The sequence below is a fragment of the Vipera berus genome (genome assembly GCF_964194415.1).
Source record: "Vipera berus genome assembly, chromosome: 1".
NCBI classification, from domain to species: domain Eukaryota; kingdom Metazoa; phylum Chordata; class Lepidosauria; order Squamata; family Viperidae; genus Vipera; species Vipera berus.
This window is the reverse complement of record NC_138202.1, coordinates 358,622,790-358,646,256: the sequence shown is the minus strand read 5'-3', so window position 1 is coordinate 358,646,256 and position 23,467 is coordinate 358,622,790. Positions and strand designations below refer to the sequence as shown.

Here is a 23,467-nt window from a genome sequence, read left to right as displayed (position 1 = left end):
TTTCCATGCTGAGCCATGCCGCCTCAGGAATTCTGGGAGTTGAAGTCCACGAGTCATAAAAGGGCCAAGGTTGGCCACTCCTATTCTAATCGCTATTGCTATCCCCTTTTATGATCTTCTGATAAGCAAAGTCAGTGGAGGAAGCCCACGTTCTTTTAATGACTGCACAATTCTTTTAACAGCAGCACGTTTGCTTAACAAGTGCGGCCAGAAAGGCTGTCAACTGGGGCAAAACTCACTCTTAACAACCGTCTTGCTTAGCAACCGAGATTTTGGGCTCTGCCGTCGTCGTAAGTCAAGTACTATCGGTAAAACACCCGTGGATTTGGTTCCATCTTGACTTCCTCACTCCATGTGGGAGGGGTATGGGGCAACTTGCCAATGGGACAATTTTAACAATTCTATTTCATTATTTAAAATAAATGGAAAATACTTTCATTTTTTGCCGATCCACGTTTCGTTCTGTCCCTCCTTTAGCATCCTTTCTTTAAGGATTCTAGTTCCACCATTTCTTTGATATTGGTGTAACTTTCATCCGGCAACGAGTTGTCCCGCCATGAGTTGGCCATGGCGATTTGGCCCCGTCGAATCGTCTGCGACTGTAATTATTCCAAATCTACCGAGGAATTTTATAGGTGAAGTAAAGATCAAATCTGACTCTGTCTAGGCCTGCTGCAATCCTGTGGCTTAGCCTGTCTGTCTATAGGTGGAGTAGTGGCCCAACCGGCTCTTCCATATTTCGGTCCAGTAGCTCTCTGGGATTATAGGTAGTCCTCGAATTTACGACCGGTCATTTAGCAACCATTCAAAATTACAACAGCCCCCCCCCCAAAAAAAAGGTACAATCCAGATTCCTAGTTATGATGCAGCTCCCCCCTTTGAGCAAAAGGGCAGGCTACCTATTTATCTACCTATCTGTCTATATCAGGGGTGTCAAACTCAATTTCATGGAGGGCCGCATCAGCATTGCGGTTGCCCTCAGGGGGCCGGGTGGGTGTGGCCTGGGTGGGCGTGGCCTACTGGGTGGGTGTGGCTAGAGTGCGTATGGCCTACTGGGTGGGCATGGCCAGCTCTACATCCTTCGCATCAAGGGTGCCTATGGGGGCCCGGGCAGGAGTGGGACAGATCTGGGGGTCTCTGGCAGGAGGAGGGTCTCTGGGCCAGGGCCAAGGCAGTGGGGGCCGTTCCCTCACTGTTTCCAGGATGGCTTCGTGGGCCGCATGAAACCACTTCGCGGGCCGGATCCGGCCCCCGGGCCTTGTGTTTGACATGTCTGGTCTATATCATCAATCATCTATATCATTTATCTACCTATCCATCCATCCACCCACCTATTCTTTTTATCTATCTGTCCATCCATCCATCATCTATATTCTATATCATTTATGTACCTACCTACCTCCATCCATCGTACCTATTTATCTACCTATCTGTCTGTATCATCTATATATCATTTATCATCTATATATCATTTATCATCTATATATCATTTACCTATCCATCCATCCATCTTTTTATCTATCCATCCACCCATCCATCATCTCTCATTTATCTACCTACCTACCATCCATCCATCCATCCATCTACCTATTTATGTGCCTATCTCTATATCATCTATCTATCATCTATCTCATCTATCTACCTATCCATCCATCATCTATATCATTTATCTACCTACCTACCATCTATCCATCCATCCATCCATCCATCCACCTACCTATTTACCTATCTCTGTCTATATCATCTATCTGTCTGTCTATCTATCATCTATCTATCTATCTATCTATCTATCTATCTATCTATCTATCTATCTATCTATCTATCTATCTATCTACTTACCTATCTATCTATCTATCTACCTATCTGTCTGTCTATCTATCTATCTTTCTATCTATCTATCTACGCATCCATCCATCATTTAGTTCCCATTGTGGACAGTAGGTTTCACTTAAGAATCACAGTGTTTGCTTAATGAAGGTGGATTCGCTTAAGGTCCACCACAAAAAAAAAGTCATAAAATCATCTGCTTAACAACCGGCACAACATAACAACTGTAATCCTGGCTCAATTATGGTTGTAAGTCTGTACTTCCGACTCCCCACTAAACACCAGTAAACACGACAGCCATCACAGGAATGGATACATTACAGGCAGTCCTCAACTTATGGCCCCAACGGAGCCCAACATTTCTGTTCTTAATCAGGGCAGTTAAGCGTGTTTTGCCCCATTTTACAACCTCTCTTGCCACGGTTGTTAAGTGAATCACTGCATTTGTTAAGTTAGTAGCATGGTTGTTAAGTGAATCTGGCTTCCATTGACTTTGCTTGTCAGACAGTCGCAAAAGGGGATCACGTGACACACAGACACACCCGGGACGCTGCGACCGTCATAAATATGAGCCCTTTGCCAAGTGTCTGAATTTTGATCACGTGACCACGGGGATGCTGCAACGGTCGTAGGTGTGAAAAAATGGTCATAAGTTGCTTTTTTCAGAGTGCCGTTGTAACGTCGAACGGTCCCTGAATGGATGGCTGTAAGTCAAGGACTTCCTATGTTGCCTTCTGCAGCCATTTTCCTTTTGAGCAGCAAGGCAAACACGGAGTAACAAAAGTTTACGCTGGCAGTGCAGGAGTACACAATCCTTGCTGTGCTGTTGGCTTGACACACCGAAGTGAAAACACAACTGGCTAAGTTGTGGTAAGTTCCTAGGTTTTGGAACAGGGAGATGTGAAACCGTTCCGGAAACCTCCTCTCTCGCTTGGATAACCTGTCAGACCAATCTGCAAAATTTCCAGATAGGATTTATATTTATAGAACTGGCCTTGGGGAGAGACGGTCTGCTTGCAAAATTCCAGGGCAAACATCTTATTTTTGCTAAATAAATCCAGTCTTTTACGGGCTCCAAACTTCCAAAGCAGTATTTCTCAACCTCAACCACTTTAAGAGGGGGAGGGGGGGAACTTCACCTCCCAGAATTCCCCAGTTGAAGTCCATCCATTTTAAAGAATGCTGGCTGGGGAATTCTGGGAGGTGAAGTCCACACACCCCTAAAAGCCTGTTGGCTGGGGAATTCTGGGAGTGGAAGTCCACCCCTCTTAAAGCAGGCTGGCTGGGGGATTCTGGGAGTGGAAGTCCACTTCTCTTAAAGCATTCTGGCTGGGGAATTCTGGGAGCGGAAGCCCACCCCTCTGAAAGCAGGCTGGCTGGGGAATTCTGGAAGTCCACCCATCTTAAAGCAGGCTGGCTAGGGAATTCTGGGAGCGGACGTCCGCCCCTCTTAAAGCAGGCTGGCTAGGGAATTCTGGGAGCGGAAGTCTGCCCCTCTTAAAGCAGCCTGGCTAGGGGATTCTGGGAGTGGAAGCTCACCCCTCTTAAAGCAGGCTGGCTAGGGAATTCTGGGAGTGGAAGTCCACCCCTCTTAAAGCAGGCTGGCTGGGGGATTCTGGGAGCGGAAGCCCACCCCTCTTAAAGCAGGCTGGCTAGGGAATTCTGGGAGCGGAAGTCTGCCCCTCTTAAAGCAGGCTGGCTGGGGAATTCTGGGAGTGGAAGCTCACCCCTCTTAAAGCAGGCTGGCTGGGGGATTCTGGGAGTGGAAGCCCACCCATCTGAAAGTTGAAAAATACTGCTCTGGAGGCTAGTACACGTCAACCTACGACCTCAATTGAGCCGAAAATGTACGTTGCTAAGTGAGACATTTGTCAAGTTAGTTTCACCCCATTTGATGGCCATTCTTGCCACAGTTGTTAAGTGAATCCTTACCATTGTTACAGTAAGTTAGTCACACTGTGGTTACATTAATCTGGCTTCCCCCTTAACTCTGCTTATCAGAAGGTCACAAAAAGGGGATCACATGACCCCGGCACACTGCAGCCGTGTTGCAGTGTGAAAAGCGGTCATAAGTTTCTTTCTCTAGTGCCGGTCACTAAACGAACTGTCGTAACTCGAGGACTGCCTGTATTAGAGGCGATCTTGCAAATCAGGCAGGATCAACCCTCCTTAATGCTTGGATGGGGAACAGCTTGGATGAGCCAAGAATATGTTATTTTTATTATTTAGTGGATCTAGGTCAGGGGTCGGCAACCTCGGCTCTTTTATGACTCGTGGACTTCAACTCCCAGAATTCCTGAGCCAGCTATGCTGGCTCAGGAATTCTGGGAGTTGAAGTCCACGAGTCATAAAAGAGCCGAGGTTGCCGACCCCTGATCTAGGCTAAACCTGGAAGCAAAAATATCTTTGCAAAAAGGCAGAAGCAAACGGCTCCAGTGTTTTTCCCCCCAAAATTGGATCCAGAGGTGTATAAATATAAATCTTCATGAGTTGAGTTTGACTTATAAAAGTAGTCCTCGACTTACGTCTGAATTTGAAACTCTCACATCCCCTCCCTCCGTGGTCACGTGATCACATTTTGGGTGCTCCTCCTCCTCAGGGGTAGGGCAACCTTGGCTCTTTTATGACTTGTGGACTTCAACTCCCAGAATTCCTGAGCCCGCCACGCTGAGGAGAAATGGAGAGGTTTCCAAGCTGAGCCATGCTGGCTGAGGAATTCTGGGAGTTGAAGTCCATGAGTCATGAAGGGGCCATACTTCCCCCATGCTGGCTGAGGAATTCTGGGAGTTGAAGTCCATGAGTCGTAAAAGAGCCCAGGTTGCCTACCCCTGGCCTAGGTCCTTCCCTCAGACCATTACACCATGACTGTGTAGTAGTCCTCAGCTTAACGACCAGCATTCAGCCCCAAAATTCCATGCGAGACCGTTGTAAAGTTAGCTTTGCCCCATTTCTGCGCCCTTTCTGGCCACGGTCCTTAAGTGGATCGCTGCGGTTGTTAAGCTAGCGACACGGTTGTTAAGCGAATCTGACTTCTCCGTTGCCTTGGCCTGTCAGAGGGTCACCAAAGGGGATCACGTGACCTGCCAGCGTCATAAATACGAGTCAGTTGCCAAGCAGCCAAACGTAAGTGTGTAAAACAGTCATGTCGCTCTTTTTCTGTTGTACCTTGAACCGGTTACTAAATGAACGGTTGGTTGTAAGTCGAGGACTTACAACTGAATAAAGCAAGTTGGAATAAAATAGGTTTGAAGGAAAGAGCATTTCCTTCCTGCTGTTAGCACAGAAACCTTTAGGTAGCAGCAAATATTTGCATACTCGGTCATTATCGGCCATCTTGCCTTCTGAGAATTATTCTTTCCCTTTTTTTAAAAATTGCATTTTTAATTGCTTAAGACTTTCGTTGCTATTTCTGAGAGACTAAACCAAGCCACAAAGAACATTCCTTTACTATGTATGTATGTTTGTGTGTGTATATATGTATATGTGTGTATATACATACACACGCACACACATACATACACACACACACACACATATACATTTACCTTTACTATGTATGTACAGTATATGTAGGGGTGTGTGTGTGTATATATACCTCAGAAAACCTCAGAATATATATATATTGATTTGTGCTTCTTAGATTGTAAGCCGCCCTGAGTCTTCGGAGAAGGGCGGGATATAAATGGGATTAAAATAAATATATATATATATATATATATATATATATATATATATATATATATATATATATATATATATATATATATATATATATATATATATATATATATATATATATATATATATATATATATACATACATACACACACACACACACGCAAATTATTCAAATTTTGGGAGGCTGAGATGACCATTTCGAACTCTTTATGTTCTCATCAGTATATATATACATACACACACACACATATATACTTTTACCTTTACCATGTATGTATATGTGTGTGTGTGTATGTGTATGTGTATAAAAAGGTAAAGGTTCCCCCGCACATGCGTGCTAGTGGTTTGCAACTCTAGGGGCCGGTGCTCATCTCCGTTTCAAAGCCGAAGAGCCAGCGTTTGTCCGAGGACGTCCCCGTGGTCACGTGGCCGGCATGACTGGACACCAAAGGCGCACGGAACGCTGTTACCTTCCCACCGGAGTGGTCCCTATTTTTCTACTTGCATTTTTACGTGCTTTCGAACTGCTAGGTTGGCAGAAGCTGGGATGAGTAACAGGCGCTCACTGTTACGCGGCACTCGGGATTCGACCCGCCAAACTGCCGACCTTCTGATCGACAAGCTCAGCGTCCTAACCCACTGAGCCACCGCGGCCCTTTTGTGTGTGTGTGTGTGTGTGTGTGTGTGTATGTATGTATATGTGTATGTGTGTGTGTGTATACACACACACATACACACATATATCTATATAACCCTAAATTCTTTATTAGCAGTTTGAATAATTTACACACACACACACACACATAAAATAAAACAAATAAAAAAATCTGCTCTTGAAGTTCCGGTCAGAAAGTAAGTCTCGACATACAAGGAAAGCAGGAGGATGAGGGAGGAGGAAAAAAAAAACCTCATGGAATGGACATTGTTCAGTTGGCCGTTCGGAACGGTGGCAGTTGTAAAGGGGCCTTCAAGGCCACCGGGCTCCAGCCGAAGCCTTTGTGGTCTGGCTTCCTCTGAAAAAAACCATCTGGCCGCAGGCGGAAGGGAGGTCTCGCCGCCCTGTACTACATGTCCCATACGCCTTTCTACGGGGTTTTTGAGACGCTAGGGGAGCTGGTGGTGCCCAAAGTAAGGAGTGGGTTGGGGCAGTAGTAGTGCTCGGCTTATCAGAGGGCAGCTGGTATCTTGAGATGGGCAGCACCGGAGGCCTGTAATCGTGCTTTATTGTCTACTTCTACACACACACACACACACACACACACACACATATAAATTCTGCTGGCTCAGGTTTTGTTGTGATCAAGAGAGGCAGGGCCCTAGAGGAAAAGAGGATGAAGCTGAAGGAACCCATATTTCTTTAAAAACTTCCGGGTGTGGTGTTTGTGTGATAGGGAAATGATTTAAGGGTACAGAGTTACACTTGGCATATCTCTCTCTCTCCCTCTCCCTCTCCCTCTCTCTCTCTCTCTCTCTCTCTCTCTCTCTTTCTCTCTCTCTCTGCCTCTCTCTTTCTCTCTCTCTCTCTCTTTCTTTCTCTTTCTCTGTCTCTCTCTCTGCCTCGCTCTTTCTCTCTCTCTCTCTCTCTCTCTCTCTCTCTCTCTCTCTCTCTCTCTCTCTCTGCCTCTCTCTTTCTCTCTCTCTCTCTTTCTCTTTCTCTGTCTCTCTGCCTCGCTCTTTCTCTTTCTCTCTCTCTCTCTCTCTCTCTCTCCCTCTCTCTCTGCCTCTCTCTTTCTCTTTGATGCTGCCTCTCTCTCTTTGACCCTATCACTTGCTCTCTTTCTCTCTGTTTGTGTCTCTCTCTCTGCCTCTGCCTCTCTTTCTGCTTGACTTTCTCTCTTTCTTTGACTCTCTGCCTCTCTCTCTTTCTATTTGAGTCTCTCACTCTCTCCCCCCCCCTCCTTCTCTATCTGTCTGTCTGTCTCTCTCCCTCTGTCCATTTGTCTGTCTGTCTGTCTGTCTCTCTCTCTACCAAACTTCTTTATTTATTTTATTTTTTTATTTTAATTCCATTTATATCCCGCCCTTCTCCAAAGACTCAGGGCGGCTTACAAGCTTAGCAGTAGCCTTCATTCTATGTATATGCCTGCTTATTAGGGCTTTCACACACACCCCAAGCGGCATTATTACAAAGTCAGCTTAATTGCCCCCAACAATCTGGGTCCTCCTTTTACCTACCTGGGAAGGATGGAAGGCTGAGTCAACCTTGAGCCTGGTGGGACTCGAACCTGCACTAATTGCAGGCAGCTGGTGTTACTTAAGGAGGCATTAGCCCACTGCTCCACCAAGGCTCTTTAACGAAATAGGAGGAAGTATAGCACAGCTTAAGATGAGTCCCAAGTTAGCTTCGTAAATAAATAACAGGCTTGTGGAAAGCCCTTTACAAGCTTTTGGGGGAGCTGCTGTCGAATGAAACAGATTTGATGGGCTGGTGGTTTAGACCAGTGTTTCTCAACCTCGGCAACATGCCGGCTGGGGGATTCTGGGAGTGGAAGGCCACCCATCTTAAAGTAGGCTGGCTGGGGAATTCTGGGAGCAGATGTCCACCCCTCTTAAAACAGGCTGGCTGGGGAATTCTGGGAGCGGAAGCCCACCCCTCTTAAAGCAGGCTGGCTGGGGGATTCTGGGAGTGGAAGTCCATCCCTCTTAAAGCAGGCTGGCTGGGGGATTCTGAGAGCGGAAATCCACCCCTCTTAAAGCATGCTGGCTGGGGGATTCTGGGAGAGGAAGTCAACCCCTCTTAAAGCAGGCTGGCTGGGGGATTCTGGGAGTGGAAGTCCGCCCCTCTTAAAGCAGGCTGGCTGGGGGATTCTGGGAGTTGTAGTCCGCCCATCTTAAAGCAACCAAGTCTTCAAAGCGCAATCTAGTGGCATAATCTTGTTTGTACTTTTGTATCCTTTGCCGAGCTAGCACTGAAGTCCTCTCGAGTCACTTTGCCACTGTCAAGTTTAATGTTTTCCTCTTTCGGTTTGACCTGCGGGTTTTATTTATGCTTGGACTGCATTTTGCAAGGGGGGGGGGGTTTAAGGGTGACGTCCTAAGTCTTTTGCTGCAGTTGGGGAGTTGCATTCCTGGATTCAGCTGCACAGGTTTTGGCAAGGGCAGACCTAAATTTTTCATCCGTCACTAAAAACAGCCTCTCTTGTGTTCTTTTGCAGTGAGAGGTAAAGAGCACCAGAAGCCAGCAGAAGTCAGGGAAATTAAAGGTAAATTCCCCCCTTTCCCCCCCCGCTTTGCTAGCAGCTTAATTCTGCGTGGTTGCCATTGTATTACAAATGCTCCTCACTGCTCTGGATGGCCAGCTCCAGTCTGCACACTTAAGTACACCTAGTCCTCGACTTATGACCACAGTTGAGCTTGGGGTTTTGCTAGTCACTCATTAAGGTCCTAACTCGAGTCACCACGTGACTGGGCTCGGTTTTATGACCATTTTTGTGATGGCAAGTCGCTGTGGCTATCAAGCCAGTCACGTGGTCGTGAGTCCAAATCCAGAGTGTCCAGTGGGTGTTTTTTGGCCGCGGGACATTGCAAGCCGGTTGCCAAAGGCCTGGAATGCAATCACGTGACCACGTGGGTGGTGTAGCAGTTGTAACTTAATTAGGAATTAAATAGAATTAAGCAGTCGTAGCCAGTTTGATCTAGCCTTTAAGGCACCAGCCCAGAAAGTGGGTGACCGTGAATTTTAGTCCCGCCTTAGCCATGAAAGCCAGCTGGGTGACTTTGGGCCAATCACCAGGAGGCGGTGAGTTCTAGTCCCGCCTTAGCCATGAAAGCCAGCTGGGTGACTTTGGGCCAATCGCCAGGAGGCGGTGAGTTCTAGTCCCGCCTTAGCCATGAAAGCCAGCTGGGTGACTTTGGGCCAGTCCCTCTCTCTCAACCCAGCCAACTTCGCAGGGTTGTTGTGGGGAACGGGGAGGAGGTAAGTGTTGTTGGATATGTTCCCCGCCTTCAGTTATTTGTAAAATAAGGGCAGGATGCAACTAGAATAAACAAACCTCATGCGTAATTTATTTTTTGAATCCATCGTAATTTTCAAGGGTTGTTAAGCAAGCGGTCATAATTCAAGGACTACCTCTGCTGGACATGCCTCTTTTACCGTCACTGGCGTGTGAGCATATCCGGCTGCTAGGAGAGAGAGGCTGGCACTTACAAAGATGGCAAAAAGGCCGACACTGCTACCCAAGGCAGGTGGGAACAGTTCATTTAATGGCCGTTCAAAGTTACAACGGCAGTGGGGGGGAAAAATGTGACTTGCGGCCCTTTTTCACAGTTACGACCGTTGCGGCATCTTCAACGGTCCCCTGATCAAAATCCAGTTGCTTGGCAAGTGGTTCATATTTATGACGGTTGCCCTATCCCGCGCTCCCATGTTCCGCTTTTGTGGCCTTTTGTGACAAGGGAAGTCAGCTTCTCTTAACAACCACGTTACTGACTTAAACGATTCACTGAATGACTGTGACAAGGAGAGTCGTACAACAGGGCAAAGCTCACTTCAGAAACGTTTCACCAAGCCTCATAAACCTGGGGCTCAGCTGAGGTCGTAACCCGAGGACTACCTGTGTTATAAAACTCGTGTTGTGCAAGGGCACACTCAACTCTGCCGTTCTTTCCGCCTGAAGCCGGCGGCAATAATCCTGCAGATGGTCTGGAATTAAATTTTCAAGTCGTTTTTCTTTTTTTTTTTTAACCCTGACATTCAAATTTGCTCCAAGGGTATCGTAAACTGTCCAATTTTATCTGAATTTGACCTTGAATATGCTGACAGCAGAGTTCCCCGATGATTTGGGGTTGGTGGCCTGGAGGGTGGGGGGGAGAGAAGAAGGGATGTTTTTTTGGGGGGGGGTAAAGGCACGCACGTGAGTGCGCATGAACACCCATTGCTCGCCTGAATGGGGCCGTGAGCACTCGCACGAGTGGGGCCACAAACAGCCACAGTGCTCGCGCGAATGAGGCCACGAAGGCCCGCGGTGATGCTGGTGCGAGTGTGGCTGCACACCGCGTGCATTGGCTAGCCAGCCACTCGCACGTCCCAGTGACCAATCTGGTGGCCACAGGTTGGGGCTTCTAAAGTGAGTTGGGCTGGGCACTGTATCCTGTTTCTGTCACATTTCAGACATTCGGGCCAAAATTAATTTGCTTTCCTTTCCTGTTTGCAGAGTCTGGAGCGGCTCAGATGCCCGGCAACTTTGGTGAGATGCCCCCATCCCAGAAAACCTGAATTTCCCAGGAATTAGGAACTGAATTGCCCTCCGTTTCTGCAAATGTCCATCATCTTTTACCATTAGGACAGGGGCCCCCCAATCTATGGGCCACAGGGCAGGCTGGCCAGTGCGCGTGCACTCACCCCCACTCGCACTGTCACCTGCGGACCCATTTGTACATGCGTGCGAGGCTAGCGCCTGCACAAACAAGACCGCTAGCACACGCGGGTTTCCGCCGCCCATTTGTGCAAGCGCACTGGGGCTAGCAGCGGCAGTGTCTAGCGCCTATGCGCAAAAGGGGGCCACTAGCCTGCGCGTGTTACACAACCCATTTGGGCGTGCGCACGGGGCTAGCAGTGGCGGCAGCTAGCGCTTGCACGTGCAAACAGGGATGGCTAGCACCATGCGGGTTTCAAGGCCCGTTTGCGCATGGGGCTAGCAGCGGCAACTAGCGCCTGCACACCTACGCCAGTGGGGCCACTAGCACCGTGTGTGTGTGCTCTGCCCTGTTTCTGCACACGTGCGTGCATGTACGTAATTTTTCCAGCTCCTCTCTTTCCCTCCAAGTCGCCAGCATGAAAACTTTGGTGACCTCTGGATTAGGAGATTCCGCTCAAATGCACTTCCCTAGTCTCCGTTAACGGGCAGTCCTCAACTTACGACCACAATCAGAACCGGAGTTTCCATTGCTAAGTAACACAGCTGCTATGAATTGAGTCGCGCCCCATTTTACGACCTGTTTTGGCCACCGTTATTCGGCCGATCGCTGGAGTCCTGAAGTTAGAAAGGCACCGCAAAAGGTGACGTACGACCATTTTTTCCCATTTGGGACCATTACAGTATCCCCATGGTCACTTGATCAAAATTCAGACACTTTGGCAACAGGTTTATATTTACGACGGTCACGGTGTCCCAGGGGTGTCATGTGATCCCCTTTTGGGACCTTCTTACAAGCAAAGTCAAGGGGAAAACCAGATTCACAACAACCGTGTTACTAACTTCAACAGTGGCAAGAAAGATCGTAAAATGGGGCAAGATTCTCTTAACAACCATGTTACTAGCTTAACAGTGGCAAGAGAGGTCGTAAAATGGGGTAAGGGTCACTTAACAACTATCTTTGCTCAGCAACATAAATTTTCAGCTCAGTTGTGGTTGTAAGTTGAGGATCAACCTGTATAAACAGCACAGGCAAGGTGTCTGGTCTGGCAGCCCCTGCAAGACCAACCCAGGTTTTAGCTCACAAAAGCAGCATCACCTTGTGGTTCCCTTTCCAGCCGCAGCACCAGGATATTCCCCACAGAGAGGTACCAGGAGCCATGCCTTGCTCGAGGCAGCCGGACCAAGCCACGTGGCTATCAATGCCATCTCGGCCAACATGGAGTCCTGCAGCAGTCGCACGGCAGCCCTTAAGAAGCAGCCCAGCCACATGGAAGCTGCCCATTTTGGAGACCTGGGTGAGCGTGGTCCCTTTTTTCTGGTTTAGCTGGGTCCAAACACCTCGTGAGCACGTAGAGACCTGAAATATCCTAATGGGTAATTTCTATCCTAATTTCCCTGTAAGAAAGTGATGGATTGATTGATTCAGTTTGGTCAAGTGATTGAGGCACCAGACTAGAAGCCAGGAGACGGTGAGTTCTAGTCCCAGGTTAGTCATGAAAGCCAGCTGGGTGACTTTGGGCCAATCGCCAGGAGACAGTGAGTTCTAGTCCCGCCTTAGGCATGAAAGCAGGCTGGGTGACTTTGGGCCAATCGCCAGGAGATGGTGAGTTCTAGTCCCGCCTTAGGCATCAAAGCCAGCTTGGTGACTGGGCCAATCGCCAGGAGACGATGAGTTCTAGTCCTGCCTTAGGCATGAAAGCCAGCTGAGTGACTTTGGGCCAATCGCTAGGAGACGGTGAGTTCTAGTCCCGCCTTAGGCATGAAAGCCAGCTGGGTGACTTTGCACCAATTGCCAGGAGACGGTGAGTTCTAGTCCCGTTTTAGTCATGAAAGGTGCCTGGGTGACTTTGGGCCAATCATTAGGGGATTGTGACTTCTAGTCCCAGTTTAGGCATGAACGCAAGGTAAGTAACTTTTGGTCAACCCATTTTACCACCTTTATGACTTGCAACCGTAATAGGAAGCTTCCATAGCCCAAGGACTACCTGTCTTGTGAATTAGTTAAAAATACGCACATCAGATTGTTCCTGACAAAGATACCCACCCTGGCCTCTGCTTAAATCAACTCAAGGCAGATGTGCCTTGTGAGACATGCTGGGGCGGCCTCCTCCCCAGCAGCCTCGCTGACCTCCTTTGAGCTTGCCTCCGCTCCACTCTCTGTGCCCTGGGATCAGGTGAGGGAGGCAGCTGTTCCTCATGGGAAGGGATCTGCTGCCTCTCCACACCACTGCCTGTCTGCAGCTGATCCTCTCCCGGTTTTGCGAGGGCAGGTAGCTGCCCATCAGTTCGACCACCTCCCCCAGTGCCGGAGGGGCCTGGGACAGCGTCGTTCTCAGCCCCTGGACTCCCAGACAATCCAGCGGAGAAGCCCCGTCCTCACTGGACGGTCCTGCTTTCAACTCCTCCTCCTCCTCCGAACTGGGATCCGATGGGGCCATGACGGAGATGTTTTAATCGGGTGCCTCTCTACAAACTTGGAGAACGTCTCTCCCCGGTACCGGTCAAGTTTTGAAGCGTTCTTTCGCTGGTGTGACAATTATTGCTTCTCAGCTTGCCAACGAGCTTGGTGGGCAGGGAAGCTATTGGAATGCAGACTTCCAAGATGGACCACGAGAGTCAAGGACGATCCACCCAGGTCCTGGCCAGGCCGAGGGTATTTTCTCAAAACGATATTTTTTTTTTGCATTTGATTGGACGCACTCAATAAAGTTTTACATTAAAGAGATCAGAATGTCTTGGAAGATGTTTACCTGGTTGGGCGCGCCAGCCGGAACCTTGACACGATCCCCCTCCTCACCTCCTCTCCCTCTCTTTTTTTCTCTAGGCCGCTCCTGCCTGGATTACCAAGCTCAAGACAGCAAGTCAAGCCTGTCTAAGACGCTGGCGCAAGTCCTGCGCGACCCCGTGGCCCTCCCGTACTTCACCCAGTACATGGAGCTCCACCGCATGGAACACCTGGTCCGATTCTGGCTGGAAGCCGAGGCTTTTCGCTCCGCCACCTGGTCCCGCATCCGAGCACACAGCTTGAACACGGTGAAGCACAGCTCCTTGGCCGAGCCGGTGTCCCCTTGCCTGCGGCAGCAGGACCCTCCCGCCTTTCCCCCCCTCGGCGAGTCGCTTAATGGAGGACTGGATGACCGCTGCCCTACCGAGCCCTCTCCAGCATGTTTGAACCGGCCAACGTTGACTCTTCGGAACCATTTGCTGCTTGGCCAAGGCGGGGACATGCCCCCTTTGGGGTTGACCCCGTCAGAAGACGAGGAGTGTCCTGTCCCGACTGACTTTCTAGATCCTTCCACGGTCTCGGCGTCCAGTAGAAATAGTCCTTCCTTTGCACTAAGGGACATGTCAGGAAAACTCATGAAAAGTAAGCCCCATCCAGGGTCTTTCCAAGTAGTTTCCAGTGACATCCTCCTTTAAGGACCTACGGGTAGTCCTCGACGTACGACCACCGTTGAGCCCAAAACCTCTGTTGCTAAGTGGAATATTTGCCCCACTTTACGTCCTTTCTTGCCTCAGCTGCTAAGGGAGTCACTGCAGTCGTTAAATTAATCAAACCCTTCTTAAAATAATAATAATAAAGTTGGAAGGGACCTTGGAGGTCATCTAGTTCAACCCCCCGCTCAGGCAGGAAACCCTATACCATTTCAGACAAATGGCTGTCCAGTCTCTTGTTAAAAACTTCCAGTGTTGGAGCTTTCACAGCTTCTGGAGGCAAGGAGTTCCACTGGTTAATTGTTCTCACTGTCAGGAAGTTTCTCCTTAGTTCTAGGTTGCTTCTCTCCTTGACTAGTTTCCATCCGTTGCTTCTTGTCCGGCCTTCGGGCACTTTGGAAAATAGCTTGAGTCCCTGTTCTTTGGGGCAGCCCTTGAGATACTGGAACGCTGCTATTTTTATTATTATTTATTTATTTATTTATTATTATTATTTATTATTATAATCTGGCCTTCCCCATGGATTTTGCTTGCCAAAAGGTCACAAAAGGGGATTCACGTGATCCCAGGACACTGCAACCGTCATAAATACGAGTCAGTAGCCAAGGGTCTGAATTTTGATCACGCAGCCACAGGGATGCTGCCGCGATTATAAGTGTGAGAAACGGTGATAAGCTGTGTTTTTTTTCAAGGGCGTTGTAACTTCGGACAAGTCACTAAGTGAATACGTGACTTACAACGGTTCATTTTGTGCGAGGGCAGGCTCTTTGTACAGAAAACAGCCTGTCCCATTTACTTAGTTTCACTGGGTAGAAATGGCGGAGGGCACGGCAGTCTTCCAACTACACTTAAACTACAACTCCCAGGTGTCCTTTCCAAAATGGGTAGTGACGCTTTGACGCTGGAAGGATAGAGGCTCCATCTGCCTGCCATGGAACGAAGAGAGTAGGTCTGCCCCCCCCCTAAAGGTAAGGTAAAGGTTCCCCCGCACATGCGTGCTAGTCGTTTCCGACTCTAGGGGCCGGTGCTCATCTCCGTTTCAAAGCCGAAGAGCCAGCGCTTGTCCAAGGACGTCTACGTGGTCGTGTGGCCGGCATGACTAGACGCCAAAGGCGCACGGAACGCTGTTACCTTCCCACCGTCGTGGTCCCTATTTTTCTACTTGCGTTTTTATGTGCTTTCGAACTGCTAGGTTGGCAGAAGCTGGGACGAGTAACAGGCGCTCACTCTGCTACGCGGCACTCGGGATTCGACCCGCCAAACTGCCGATCCTTCTGATCGATAAGCTCAGCGTCCTAACCCACTGAGCCACCACATCCCCCCATACCCCCCGGCCAATTACAGGTACTCCTCAGTTTGCAGTCGTAGTTGGGACCTGCAACTAAGGTCGCTAAGCAAAGCAGTCGATAAGTGGGCTTTTGTTTTCCCCACTCTCCCACCCTATGCATGTTCGTTCCGGCTCTGGGATAACTAGCTTAGGGCGAATGAAAGCTTATAGTTACAGACTTTGGAGAGGAAAGGATTTCAGGAGAGTAAGCAGATACACACAATGGAGAGTACATCAGGCTTGATGTGCCCCTTTTTATATATGTTCAGCACTGGGTGCTTGCTTACTCTCTTCTGATCCCTTCCTCTCCAGTTTGAATTCTGCAATGGGTGGGAAAGAACAGTGGGTCAGGCACAGCTAGTCCTGGACTTAACAAAAGTTCATTTAGGGACTGTTGAAAGTTAACAACGGCAGTGGAAAAAGTGACAGACGACCGTTTTCCACACTGTAGGGCAGGGCTCTTCAAACTTGGCGCTTTTATGACTTGTGGACTTCAACTCCCAGAATTCCTCAGCCAGGCAGACTGGCTGAGGAATTCTGGGAGTTGAAGTCCACAAGTCATAAAAGGGCCAAGTTTGAAGACCCCTGCTGTAGGGCATCCCTACAGTCACATGTCAAGAATTCAGATGCTTGGCAACCGACTCGTATTTATGACGGTCGCAGTGTCCCGGGGTCACGTATTTCGCCAACTGCTGACAGGCCAAGTCAACAAGGAAGCCACTGAACAACCGTGTTGCTAACTTGAGTGCGGCAATTCATTGAACAGCTGTGGCCAGAAAGGTCGTAAAGTGGGGCAAAGTCCACTTAGCCAATGCGTCGCTGAGCCGCTGGAATTTGGGGCTCCGTTGCTGTCGTAAGTCTGTAACGTGTGATTAAGGGACGCTGCAAAAGGTGCAAATTGGTTGAAAGTTGAGTTGTGTTTTTTTTTCAGCGTCCTTGTAACTTTGAAGGGTCGGTGAACGAGCCAGTCGGTAAGCGAGGACCACTTGTGTGGGATAACAGAAGGAGGGGAAGAAAATGCAGGCAAGACGGGCCATTCGCTGGGATACAGGCGGTCCTCGACTTACGGCCAGTGGCTTAGTGGCTGTTGAAAGTTAACGGCAAATTCCCAAAATCGGACTTTTGTGCCCGGTTTTGAGGTTCCGACGTCCCCCTTCCCCCCCCCAATCAATGTGACCATATCGCAGCCAGCCTGCATTTATGGCCACTTGCAGCATTGCGCAGTCGCATGCCTGCAATTTACCACAAGTTTACTTCCGATGAAACAATACGCTCTCTTTAACAACCACGGCGTTCACTTAACGCAGGGGTCTTCAAACTTGGCCCTTTTTATGACGTGTGGACTTCAACTCCCAGAATTCCTAAGCCAGGCATGCTGGCTGAGGAATTCTGGGTGTTGAAGTCCACAAATCATAAAAGGGCCAAGTTTGAAGACCCCTGACTTAACGGCTACTGCAAAAACAACAACAACTGGGCATTAAAATTAGACTAGGTTGTATGATAACCAATTTTTACCACCGTCGTTTTGTGCGCTCAATTATGGGGTGTCATTTTGGGCGCCCTCGCGGCCTCAATTGTGACCCGAGGACCGCCTGGGACAGTCCGACGGGGAGGAAGACCCCGTTTCTGAAAAGACCCAGCAACGAGTGACTTAATTGCCAGCGCAAAAGAGATTTGCTCTTTCACCAAAAAAAAAACAGTCCCAGTTCAGTTTTCGTCTTAGCTGGAATTGCTCGACTTCCTTCCTTGGGGGGGGGGGAACCCAAACAAACCTCCGGTTATTTATTGCGGAATTTTTTGCAAACCGGTGAACTGTTCCTTTTCCAAACTCACTGCAACCTCAGAGGAACTCCATAAGATAAGATAAAATGCAAGAGATATAAGATGTAAGATAAGATATAAGATATAAAACATGAAATGTAAGATGTAAGATAGGATGTAAGATGTAAGATGAGATGCAAGAGATATAAGATACAAGGTAAGATGTAAAATAAGATATAAAATATAAGAAGATGTAAGATATAAGACAGGATGTAAGATAAGATGTAAAATATAAGCTATAAAATATAAAATAAGATGTAAGATAAGATATAATGTAAGATAAGATGTAAAATAAGATATAAGATATAAAATATAAGATGTAAGATAAGATATAAGATGAAAGATGTAAGATATAAAATATAAGAAGATGAAAGATAAGATGTAAGATGATGTAAAATATTTATTTATTTATTTAATTCAATTTATATACCGCCCTTTTCCTGAAGGACTCAGGGCGGTTTACAGGGCAAAATTAAAACAATACAATATAAAAATTAAAATAAAATTAAATCAATAGCCCCAAAATTTAAAATTAGAATTTAAAAACCTTAAAACCCCTCAGTTCAGGCCAGCTAACTCAAAAAGCCAGGTTTTTAGGTCCTGGCGAAACGAACGAAGGTTGGGGGCGATCCAGAGTTCCACCGGCAGTTCATTCCATAGGGCAGGCACGCCCACAGAGAAGGCCCTCCCCCTGGGGATTGCCCGCCGGCATTCCCTGACCGGCGGGACCCTGAGGAGGCCCTCCCTGTGGGAGCGCACTGGACAAAGGGAACTTGATGCTGGCAGCAGGTGTCCCCTCAGATAACCCGGACCCAAGCCATTTAGGGCTTTATAGGTCATCACCAGCACCTTGAATCTCACCCGGAGGGCAACTGGAAGCCAATGCAGCTCGCGGAGAAGAGGTGTTACATGGGAGTATCGGGAGACTCTCATCACAACTCGCACGGCTGCATTCTGCACCAGCTGAAGCCTCCGAGTGGTCCTCGGGGGCAGCCCCATGTAGAGATCATTGCAGTAGTCTAGCCGGGATGTCACGAGCGCATGGGTGACTGTGCGTAGGGCATCTCGGTCCAGATAGGGCCGCAACTGGCGCACCAGGCGAACCTGGGCGAAAGCCCCCCTGGCCACAGCTCCTATATTATCTTCCAAACTGAGCCGTGAGTCCAGGAGGATGCCCAGGTTGTGGGCCCTATCAGCGGGGGGTAACACCTCACCCCCCATAGTTAAAGATGGAAAAGACTGGTTAATCCAAGATGCCGGTATGCATAGCCACTCAGTCTTGGCCGGATTGAGTCGAAGCCTGTTTCTCCCCATCCAAACCCAGACCACCTCCAGGCAACGGGACATCACGTCGAGGGCATCACTGGGTTGGTTCGGGGTGGAAAGAAAAAGTTGGGTGTCATCAGCGTACTGATGATACCCCACCCCGAAACCACGAATGATCTCGCCCAGCGGCTTCATATGGATGTTGAACAGGAGGGGAGAGAGGACCGACCCCTGAGGAACTCCACAAACAACAGGCCTTGGGGTGGACCTCTGCCCTCCTGTCAACACCGACTGCGAGTGGCCCAGGAGATAGGAGGAGAACCACTGTATAAGATAAGATATAAAATATAAAATAAGATGTAAGATAAGATGTAAAATAAAATAAGATAAAAGATATAAGATCTAAAATATAAGACAAGGATGTAAGATGAAATATAAGATGTAAAATAAGATAACAAGATAAAATATATAAGATGTAAGATGAAATATAAGATGTAAAGATAAAATATAAAATATAAGAAGATGAAAGATAAGATATAAGTTGTAAGATGATGTAAAATATAAGATAAGATATAAAATATAAGATGCCAGATGTAAGATGTAAAATAAGATAAAAGATTTAAGATATAAGATCTAAAATATAAGATAAGATGTAAGATGAAATATAAGGTGTAAGATAAGATGTAAAATAAGATAAGATATAAGATAAAATATATAAGATGTAAGATGAAATATAAGATGTAAGATAAGATATAAAATATAAGAAGATGAAAGATAAGATATGTTGTAAGATGATGTAAAATATAAGATAAGATATAAAATATAAGATGCAAGATGTAAGATGTAAAATAAGATAAAAGATTTAAGATATAAGATCTAAAATATAAGATAAGATGTAAGTTGAAATATAAGGTGTAAGATAAGATGTAAAATAAGATAAGATATAAGATAAAATATATAAGATGTAAGATGAAATATAAGATGTAAGATAAGATGTAAAATAAGATAAGATATAAGATAAAAGATATAAGATATAAAATATAAGATAAGATAAAAGATATAAGAAGAGATTTATTGTCATTCTTAAACTCTGGGCACACACGGGCACGCCTTAAAAATGAAATTCTGCTGCCTGCTCTCAAAAGTGTACACTGACATAACACACCTATAAACTAGCTATAAACATATGTACATGCCTACACCCTAACCTATAAATGCATATCAATATTAATCCCTGTCCCTCTTGAATACATAGCGGAAAGAGGAAGCTTGGGAAGTGATACTGTAGGGAACAGAAACCGTGGCTGAATCCGGATGTTCGGTAGCAGAAGTGGGCCCAATCCACCGTCCCTTTTCTCTCTCTCTCTCTCTTCCCTCCTCCCCCCTCCCCCTCCAGGTATTGAACGGGACGCAGTGAGCATTTTTACCAAATACATCTCTCCCGATGCTGCTAAGCCAATACCCATTACCGAGCTGATGAGGAATGACATTGTGGGTAAGACGTCGCACTCCCGTCTGGCAGGGTAACAAAACTTGGGGAGATTGGGGCCGCCACCACCACCCCGTTTCAAACCCTTGCGCCCCCAAGTACCTGCTCTGCTTCTCTGCTTGCACGTGGGCCAGCCTCGTGCCGCCTCCTGTTTCTTTCCCCCTTTGCCGTCAACTCTTTGACACTAACGGGAATGTCTTCCGGTGAAATTTCAGCCAAGATCTGCGGGGAAGATGGACAGGTGGACCCCAACTGCTTCGTCATGGCACAGTCCATGGTGTTCAACGCCATGGAAGAAGAGTAAGTCGACTCTTCTTTAAATCAAATGAAGCTTTGCGCGCACCGGTTCCTAGATTTGACTTGTGGGGGGTCCCTGGTGCTCTCTGAGCTGGGTGGTTTTTCCTGCAGACGGCTGATGACCCAACTAGGTAACGTCCTCAGTGCTAGAAGGGAGGGGGATTTGAGGAAGAGGAGGAGGAAGAGGAGAACTGTGGGGGTCCTTGGTGCTCTCTGAGCTGGGTGGTTTCCTTGCAGACATTTCATGACCCCACTAGATGAAATCATCAGTGCTAGAAGGGAGGGGGTTTGCAAGGAGGAGGAGGAGGACTGTGGGGTCCTTGGTGCTCTCTGAGGTGGGTGGTTTTCTTGCAGACATTTCATGACCCCACTAGCTAACATCAACAGGGCTGCAAGGGAGAGTGGTTTGACGAAGGGAAGAGGAGGAGGAGGAGGAGGAAGGGAGAGAGACTGTGGGGTCCTTGGTACTCTCTGAGCTTGGCGGTTTTCTTGCAGACATTTCATGACCCTACTGGGCAACATCATCAGTGCTAGTAGGGAGGAGGAAGAATGTGGGGTCCTTGACTCTGAGCTTGGTGGTTTTGCAGACATGTCAAACACAAGGCCCAGGGGCCGGATCCGGCCCACAAAGTGGTTTCATGCGGCCCGCGAAGCCATCCTGGAAACAGTGAGGGAACGGCCCCCACTGCCTTGGCCCTGGCCCAGAGACCCTCCTCCTGCCAGAGACCCCCAGATCTGTCCCACTCCTGCCCAGGCCCCCATAGGCACCCTTGATGCCAACCATGTAGAGCTGGCCACGCCCACCCAGTAGGCCATACGCACTCTAGCCACGCCCACCCGGCCCCCTGAGGGCAACCGCAATGCTGATGCAGCCCTCAATGAAATTGAGTTTGACACCCCTGCCCTACTGGATAGCATCATCAGTGCTAGAAAGGAATGAGCTTTGCAGAGCAGAGGAGGAGGACTGTGGGGTCCTTGGTGCTCTCTGAGCTTGGATGTTCTCTTGCAGACGTTTCATGACCCAACTAGGGAACGTCATCAGTGCTGGAAGGGGTTTATGGAGAGGAGGAGGAGAAGAGGAAGGGAAGGGTGAGGAGGAAGGGGAGGAGAACTGTGGGGTCCTTGGTTCTCTCTGAGCTTGGCTGTTTTCCTGCAGACGTTTCATGACCCAACTAGGGAACATCATCAGTGCTAGAAGGGGTGGTGGTGGTTTGCTCTCACTGGCTTGCCCTGTCAAGTGTTGGTAGGACTGCTTTCTCCTTAATGCTTCCTGGATTAGGCTGTTGTTTACTGTTGGATTGTTTGTCCGAGTGGTTAGTTCCTTGACTGGGAGGTTGCTTATTGCTTGATTGTTGGTCGAGCCGAGGTGTCGATCTCTGCTCACCTGGGTGTCGATTGCTGACAAGGAGGCATTTTCATCTGTGTTTTGTTTCCTCCTTTGTTTTCCTGATCGTCTTCTCTCGAATGCCGTGTAAACGTTGTTGATCTCTCTGTGCCTGTTGATGAGCAATGGTTCCGCCTGCCAGGCTTCCAGGAATTCTAGCGTTTTGGGACTTAACCTTGGTCTACGATGCTCACAGCATTCCCATATACGACCATAATGGGCAGTGCTCCGTGACGGTCATATGTTGAGGACCGCCCACAGCAAGAAAGTTCTCAACCCTTTGCTGGAAAAAATGTCCAGAAATGACCTGCCTGGTGCACCAACTAGATCATTTTGCCTCTCTTGATTCCTCTCCGTTCTGGCATCCAATAAAGATCCAATCTAACATTAAGAAGGAATTTCTTGACAGTGAGAAGGACTAGTCACTGGAACGAAGTTGTGGGTTCTTCATCACTGGAGTTTTTTTTTTTAAAGGAGAGACTGGACAACCATTTACAGTACCTGAAATGGCATAGGGCTTCCTGCTTGAGCAGGGGGCTGAACTAGATGACCTCCAAGATCTCTTCCAATTGTATTTTTCTGTTAAATTAACCAGTGGAACAACCTGCCTCCAGAGGTTGGGGGTGCTCCATCACTGGAGGTTTTTCAAGAAGAGACTGGACAGCCATTGGTCTGAAATGGTTTAGGCCAGGGGTCTTCAAACTTGGCCCTTTCCTGACTTGTGGACTTCAACTCCCAGCGTGCCTGGCTGAGGGATTCTGGGAGTTGAAGTCCACAAGTCACAAAAGGGCCCAGTTTAAAGACACACACAAACACCACCACCCCCGGTTTAGGCTCTCCTGGCTGAGCAAGGGGTTGGACTAGATGACCTCCAGGGGAGCCTTCCAACTCTTGTTATTCTGTAATTCTGGGAAAGGAAGAGCTGATTTCTTAGCTTCTGAGGGTGGAACATCCCTCTTTTTTTTTCCCCTCCTCTCACAGGCACTTTAGCGAATTCCTGCGAAGCCATCACTTCTGCAAATACCAGATTGAGGTGCTGACGAGCGGGACCGTCTACCTAGCCGATATCCTCTTCTGCGAATCGGCCCTTTTTTATTTCTCCGAGGTGAGACGAGGCGTTCCTCCTCCTTCTCCTCTTCCTCCTCCTCCTCCTCCTCCTCCTCCTTCTCCACCTCCTTCTTTTTTCAAATATGTTTTATTATTATTATTTATGTAATCACCTTGGTAAACATCGTGTTGTCTGGGTTTATGTTTAAAAAAAAACAATCCATAACAATTAGTTTCTACAATTCTATAGTCCGCCTAATAGCTTTGCTTGACGTTCTCTTCTTCCCCTCCTCCTCCTCCTCCTCCTCACCTTCCTTCCGCCTTCCCTTCCCTTCTACTTCCTACCCTTTTCTTTCCTTTCTTTTCCTTTCCTTCTACTTCCTTTCCCTTCTTTCCCTTCCCTTCTACTTCCTTCCCTTCCCTTCCCTTCTACTTCCTTCCCTTCCCTTCCCTTCTACTTCCTTCCCTTCCCTTTCCTTCCCTTTCCTTCTATTTCCTACCCTTTCCTTCCCTTCCTTCTACTTCCTTCCCTTCCCTT

At 48.0% G+C, this 23,467-nt stretch overlaps 1 protein-coding gene across 5 annotated transcripts in view; it reads left to right on the top strand.

Moving 5' to 3' along the window:
• AKAP10 (A-kinase anchoring protein 10) overlaps positions 1-23,467 on the top strand; it is a 71,672-nt gene that overhangs the window by 23,587 nt on the left and 24,618 nt on the right. For 4 of the 5 annotated variants that reach the window (XM_081346695.1, XM_081346694.1, XM_081346693.1 and 1 more), the window contains exons 2-8: positions 8,662-8,709; positions 10,660-10,692; positions 11,979-12,158; positions 13,688-14,230; positions 20,109-20,207; positions 20,417-20,501; positions 22,864-22,987. In XM_081346695.1, coding sequence (XP_081202821.1) covers positions 8,662-8,709; positions 10,660-10,692; positions 11,979-12,158; positions 13,688-14,230; positions 20,109-20,207; positions 20,417-20,501; positions 22,864-22,987 — 1,112 coding nt within the window. The remainder of the gene's footprint in view (positions 1-8,661; positions 8,710-10,659; positions 10,693-11,978; positions 12,159-13,687; positions 14,231-20,108; positions 20,208-20,416; positions 20,502-22,863; positions 22,988-23,467) is intronic. The other variant, XM_081346692.1, reaches the window with a different exon arrangement.